The 6758-nt window shown below is 40.5% G+C and overlaps 1 protein-coding gene and 1 long non-coding RNA gene across 2 annotated transcripts in view; one reads left to right on the top strand and one right to left on the bottom strand.

Annotated features, from left to right (window-relative positions):
* The window catches only part of LOC109951482 (rho GTPase-activating protein 22), a 31365-nt gene extending 27217 nt beyond the window's left edge, over positions 1–4148 (top strand). Inside the window, exons 10-12 of the mRNA XM_020585998.1 lie at positions 42–1059; positions 2442–2705; positions 2744–4148. Of these exons, the coding sequence (XP_020441654.1) occupies positions 42–1059; positions 2442–2664 (1241 nt within the window). The 3' untranslated portion in view covers positions 2665–2705; positions 2744–4148. The remainder of the gene's footprint in view (positions 1–41; positions 1060–2441; positions 2706–2743) is intronic.
* Positions 4149–4981: 833 nt separating this feature from the next.
* On the bottom strand, positions 4982–6751 carry LOC109951483 (uncharacterized). The gene is made up of 2 exons (XR_002273613.1): positions 6040–6751; positions 4982–5907 (listed from the first exon to the last, which is right to left on the bottom strand). It is a non-coding gene; the product is annotated as an uncharacterized LOC109951483 (long non-coding RNA).
* Positions 6752–6758: the final 7 nt, after the last annotated feature.

Consider the following 6758-nt stretch of genomic DNA (forward strand, 5'->3'; position numbering starts at 1 on the left):
GCAAAAATACTATCCTATTTGAATCTGGTCTTTATTGTCAGGCACCTCACTAGTCCAGCACCTGATGACAATCCTCATTAGGGAACACGATCGGTTGTACTCAGGGAGGGACGAAGAGGAACCCACTGTACTCCAGACAGGGCTCTTTGTGCAGGGGCATCAGCTCCAACATCGCAGCTTGGGAGCCTGGATATCTGAGGAGGACCTCCAGACCTGCCCAATCTCCAACGCTGACCAAGAGCTGAACAGCAGTGCCTCCTCTCTGGATGCCAAACTGTGCGCAGCCATCACATCCACCCAGACCCCTAACCCAAACCCCGGACCAAAATTGGGGTCTTCGTCAGGGAAGGGAGAGACTGTGGTCAGCCCAAGTAAACAAGCCAAGACCATGCCATCCTGGAAGTACTCATTTAAAAGCTCCTCAGCGCCTCGATCCCAGCCACAAGCTAAGCAAAGCAACAGCGGCAGCTCCGTGGCTGATACTACTAGTGTATCTTCCGGTGGAGGAGGAAGTGGTGGTGGAAGTAATTGGCTCATGAATGGTTTGTCCTCCTTGAGGGGACACCGGCGGACATCATCGGGTGAACGGTCTGTTCGTGACCGTGACTCCACGGGCTCCTCACAGAGACTGTCCACCTACGACAACGTCACCTCCTCCTCCAGCGTGGGGAGCGTGCCAAGTGTATGCAACACACCTTGGTCCACCTCCTCCTGTGAGATCTCTGGCTCTGGAAGTGAGCCTCCAGCAAACCAGAACTTAGGAGGTGGGGTAGCAGCTGTAGAAAGGGGGCAGTTTATGGAGAGTCAGAAGGAGAGAGAGAGACTAAGTGATGGGGGAATAACAACAGACCCAGGCTCTGAGCAGGAAAGTTGTGAAGCCATGGAGTTGTGCAGCAGCAGCGCAGCCTGCAGTGAGAATGGAAACATGGCCACAGCAGCCGGTGTCACATCCAGTATCATCTCTGAGGATGGAGTTAATGGAACTCTGAGCAGTCTGGTGGAAGGGCTGAGGGATGAGTTGAGGAAACAGAAGACTACCTATGAAGCCAGGATCCAAAAGTAAGTCTGCTAGCAACCAGCTAGCTTTATTGTCACGTGATTAATGTTGCATGTCTTGCTGAGCATTAATTATAAAATTTCGTACCAGGAATACACTGACACAAACAGGCAATAGGACATGAAAAAACAATGAAGTGAATTTAAGTTACTATGACAGTCCTATAATGGGGTACTCCAGGCCTTAAGTATTGCATTTCTGAGGTCTGAGTTGAAAATAGGTTTGGAGGCTGACAGAGTACTGCTCAGGGCAAAATACAATCTGGCACTGATGGCAAGGGCCGAATGGGTTCTATACATAGTAGGGTGTGATGATGCACTTAACTCATGAGACAATGAACAATATTGGGTTCACAAGAACAAGATGAGGCAATATTTTAATATAATTTTTAAGAAATTTTCAATGACAAAATGTGTGACTGGAAAAACTGTCTTTCACTCAACTGAAGGTCACAAAATGCAAAACACTGCAGGTGCATTTTTATATGTTTTAACTCATCTCGCAATGAATGGCAGTGAATGTCACTTCAGTTCTACTTTGAGTATGAATTATCATATCCAGTAAAAGACTATATACAAGCACTGTAAAAGGCTTTGCCACAAACTCAACTAACTGGCTTCTCTCCTGTATGATTTCACATGAGGCTCTTCAGACCTTATATCTGTGCATGAGCTGCTAACGTCTAACTGAAGCTGTGTAGCGTTCTATGCCCTTTTTCACCCTCACCATACCACAGGGTGACATCTTCTGGCAAAGGCACTGCATTGACCAGTCACGTATTGGGGAAGAAGACTTTTGTTTATCTTGTTAGCATGAGCATTCACTGCTATTCACTGTTGAATTTGGGCCACAGTTAACACTCCATAAAGACATGCCATGCATTTCCTTTGGTACTGGATGTTAAACTGCTTGACACACTGGTGGTAGAATTGGTGCTACGTTAGCAGCATGGATAACCAAAACACAGTGTCAACTCGTCACAATGGGGCCATACTATACTGCTAACATATTTGCTGTTTAGTTTTTTGTTAATGTTTTGATTCATTTCCTGCAATAATACAACTTTGTTATACAGTTCAAATGTGCTGTATATAAATTGCAAAAAAACCCCAAATATTCTCATTTACCTTAAGCAGTACAGTATTTAGTATTGCAGATACTTTTGTTGGCTGGGGTTTTTGGAAATCCACCCTTTGCTCTCAGTGTACAAACCTTAACATGAACAGCTGCCACTACACTTTGTTTTAGGGTAGAAAATCGTTCAGTGAAAACTGAACAGACATTTGAAATTGGTGTAGCTTTAAATTGTATCCTAAAATGACCAGAATATTTTGCAAAGTCAGTTACCTTAGCTTCCTGTCTGTGGTGTGCTGCATTCTTTCAGATTGGAGGAGTCCAGTGTTGCTTTGTGTGCCCACATGGAACATTTAGAACAAGAGATGGAGCAGGAAAGGAAGAAGCAACGCATGCTGGAGATCAAACTACGAAACTCTGAGAGGGCACGCGAAGATGCAGAGAATCGCAACCGGCTTCTGGAGAAGGAGATGGAGGATTTCTTTTCTACACTGGGAGATCTGGCCCTGGGTGCGAGAACTAGCAACATTTGATCCATCAAGGCCACTCATCTATCTGTGGCCAAAACTGTGGTCATAAGTTTTTTTTAATTTCAGGTGGCTGTTTTTTTTTTTTAATTTCAGATGGCTGTTTTTTTTTTTTAAGGGCTCATCCTCTGCAGTGCATAAGGGCATTCTGTCACCAGAATAGAAGGTAACTGACCATATTTATGTACATGGAGATTATAGAGGAAATTCTGAAGGACATATCAAATTGGGACCAATGGTTCTAGTTAGAATGATCTCCATTAAACACTTGAGTGATGTTATGCTTGAAACAATGTTAAAAAGTGCTCCTGTGATTCCAGTTCTTGTGATGAGGAATGGGATTTGTCTTGTGAAGGCAGTATTTTAATAGTTCAGGTACTTGTATGTGACTGATGGAATATAATGTAATTTCTCTGACTATTTCAACCACTACTTTACACTAAGTGACTGGATTTTGTGCTAAGATCTGTTTGAGATTTCACTGTTGAATGCAGACAGTTGACTGATATTGACCTTTATATTGAGTGAATTTTTAGACATTTTTGGAAATATTTTCACTTTCTTGCTGAGGGTTAGGTAAAATGTTTGATCCTATTTTGTCTGTCCATCAAATATAAAGCTACAGCTAGCAGACTATTAGCCTGGCTTAACACAGAAATCCCAGGAAAAGAGCTGGTCTAGGAGACTCTTGCAGCAGCGCTACAGTGTGCAAGGGGCTGGGTCATGTGACTGCATTAAGGCAGCCAAAGCTACTTCTACTGCTCGCAAGTAAGGATGCACCGATACCACTACTTTTCAGACCAAGTATGAGTACTTACATTTGAGTATTCACTAGTAATGAGTACTTAATGATGTAATGTTTCTGCTATAAAAAAAACAATTACCATAAAAGTGCAGTGGCTTCAGAGAGCTCTCAACAGAGAAGCTGAGTTTGTAGCCGGCTTTACTTTAGTTGTCGTCACTTATTTTAAAATATCCTCAAACTGCTGAAATTTCTTTTCTGCTGCCCAGCGACCGACTCAGCCAGCGGGAAGTTAATGTAATGCTGCCATAATCTGTATCGGTCAGACATCTTCTATGAGTACACTGTTTCCTCTACCATTATATTAGGGGGTGCCCCGCCCCCCCTTGAAGGTCAAGTTAATTTTATTTTCTATATAGCGCCAGATCACAACAGAAGTCATTTAAGGTTACCTTTCCTATAGAACAGGTCTATATACCTTGTTCATTTATTAAACTAACTATATAGCCTTGTGTAATGTTATTTACACCATGCCATGTCATTTCTGTCTCTACATGGTCGCACGTTTACAATAGTGTGGATGCTGAGTCAGCATCCACACTATTGTAAGCCTGTTCCTTATTATTCTCATTTCCTCCATACTTTTTTCACAGCTGAATAACTCCAACATACTTTCAGCTAGACCATTTAAATATCAAAATGTTCAGCTTTTTAGGAACATGATGGTGTGTATTCAGCTGTTTTGTAACTTTTATACTTATGGTGTGCATTCAGCTGTTTTGTAACTTTTATACTTTTTAAAATCAACATTTTTTATAATGGAAGTCAATGGGAGAATCATCAAATCTTCCTCCTCTTTCAGCCTTAATAACTTCAGCATACTTTCAGCTAGAAAAACCATTCAGCCTTTAAACAATCAGGACAAGTTCAGCTATTCATCTTGTATTCAGCTTTGTAATATCTTATGCTTTTTGAATTATTGCAGTTTACATTTTATGGTGATTTTGGACATTTCTCAGTCTGTGATAGGATGAACGGTTTTTGAATGAAATGGCAAATTCCACAGAGTGCCGCCTCACTCTCCCATAGACTCCCATTGTAAAAAAGATTTTAAAAAATCTCCTTGAAGCAAAAGTGAGGGCTATTTGTAAATCACAATTTGTTTATTTTATGGAATAGCTTCACATAGAGGTGATCAATCTGTTTGTTGAAGCCTCCTGCCACTCACAGTGAAGAGGTTTATTCAATAGGATTTATAGTTTTTGTTCTTTTGTCCATTTTGTGAAGTCCATGTTTCACTGAAATCTGCTGGATTGCTGCTGCTGGAGTCACTTAACCACCTAACGCAGCACTTGCTCCTGTCAGTCGCCCATTTCTCCTCTACACTCTCTCTCTCTCTGTTAACTGACAGTCAGTCAGTATCTGTGTTAACTGTCTTGTGATCCATGATACATGTCCTCACCTGCTACTACTGCAATATCCCTGTCAGTACTAGCCCATTCAGTACTTCTACCCTCATTTCAAGCACTAGACAGTACTAATATGTTGTAATACTATGAAAACCTCTATGTTAACTATGTTAATAATAATAAATAGGTTGACCTTCTTGGTAGCATGAGTCCTGTTGAGCTAATTGCTTAAAACAGAAACATTAAAATTAACATGGTACCACACATACAGACAGCAACAGAGTAACACACACACATACAGAAAATAACAAACACCCAAAAGTACACAAAGCAATCCAGTGTCACACAGAGGCACAGTGACACACACACACCCACACTGGTTGCTCTCCCTTCAACAATCAGCATCTTCAGGAAATGCATTCATCTCTTTTAAATGTGTTTTTTCACCCTGTTACATTGCTTTTCTGTTATACAGAAAGAAAATTAATAAAAGAAAAACATTTTCCTTTACTTTTTGTTTGCTGTTTCTGGTACAATTCACTAAGTTATGACCCCCCATCTAAGGAGACTGAATCTTCACTCTACTTTCAAAGTGAAGATTAGGTTTACAGCCTACATTCCTCTGTACTGCTCTGTAAAAGGTAAATAATATGTATTACACTAAAAATGTTTAAATCGATGTGGTTGGTAGACATGTCATCATAGTAAACCATATCTCAAACACTGGGGCAACCTTTACTGGCAGTGAATTGTACCTTCAAAAGTAAAAAACGTAATTTTGTTTTATAATATAAATTTGTATTGTTTTGTATGTATGAAAAACGAGAAACAGCTGAATAATCTTTTTAAGATGACAGTGTCCTTGTTAAGTATTGTTGGGGCAGTGCTTCAGTTTACAGAAGTGGTTTAGCCTGACTTGTCCACAGCCTGTTCAGAAAGGTCAAGATCAACTTTTAACATTGTTAATGTGCACTTTACAGGTTAACATTGTGTCAAATGTTTACACATTGGCACACAATGTGCAAACAACACTGCCTTTTTGACTTTCCACACCTAATGTGCCTCATTCTTGTCTTACGTTTTTTTCCCACATTCAATCTGTCGAGGACAAAAAGCACAATACAGGGAATCAGCATTCATAAATGAAAACTAAAATGTATTATTCCTGAACCACAAAATAGATTTCTTTGGTTGTACAAATTCACTAGTTAGTCTTGTATAAGCTCTAACCTTTGATCTTAGGACCTTTGACCCCTTCCCGCTGACCTGTTTACAAGTAAAAGCCCCCAAAGTGAACTGAAAGATAAAAGAATAAACAAACTTAAAACACTGCATTAATAATGTAGTGAATATCAGCCATTGCAAATGTTATCAAACTAAATTCCAGTCAGAGAGAGAGAGAAACATGGAAAACTATCAGAAGACCCTACGTTAAATGAACACAGATTACTACTATGCTGTGAGTCTGCAAAAATATCAGTCAGATACATAAATGGACAGTCTGTCAAGCAATGAGCTGAATGTCTGAATGAGGTCAACATCGTGAGAGGGATTTCTAATTATTACTGCCTCTGGTGGCTCTCCCATTAACAAACCAGTATACATGCAGAGAGCACCCTGATACCAAGCCTGTCTAGACCCAGATGTGTCAGCAGTCCAGACACTTACTCGGTCTAGGTCAAGACTGGCTTGGTTTCACACCCACAGTTTGCATTGCTTTCACTATTTGTATATTATTCACACAATAAGTGATTTTCAGTGGCATAAGATTTAAATTAACCTTAGAGAAATAAAACACCTGCTACCTTCACGTCACATCTGGAATACCTCCACATAACACAAGGATGATGCATGATTCACATTGATAAAATGTAAAACCATGCCCTAAACAGGGTTAGTACCATTGATTAAGCACATTAACGGTCACAGCCAGGAGAGTTCATCTCCCC

The sequence above is a fragment of the Monopterus albus genome, unplaced genomic scaffold (assembly GCF_001952655.1).
Source record: "Monopterus albus unplaced genomic scaffold, M_albus_1.0 scaffold392.1, whole genome shotgun sequence".
In the NCBI taxonomy this organism is placed as follows: domain Eukaryota; kingdom Metazoa; phylum Chordata; class Actinopteri; order Synbranchiformes; family Synbranchidae; genus Monopterus; species Monopterus albus.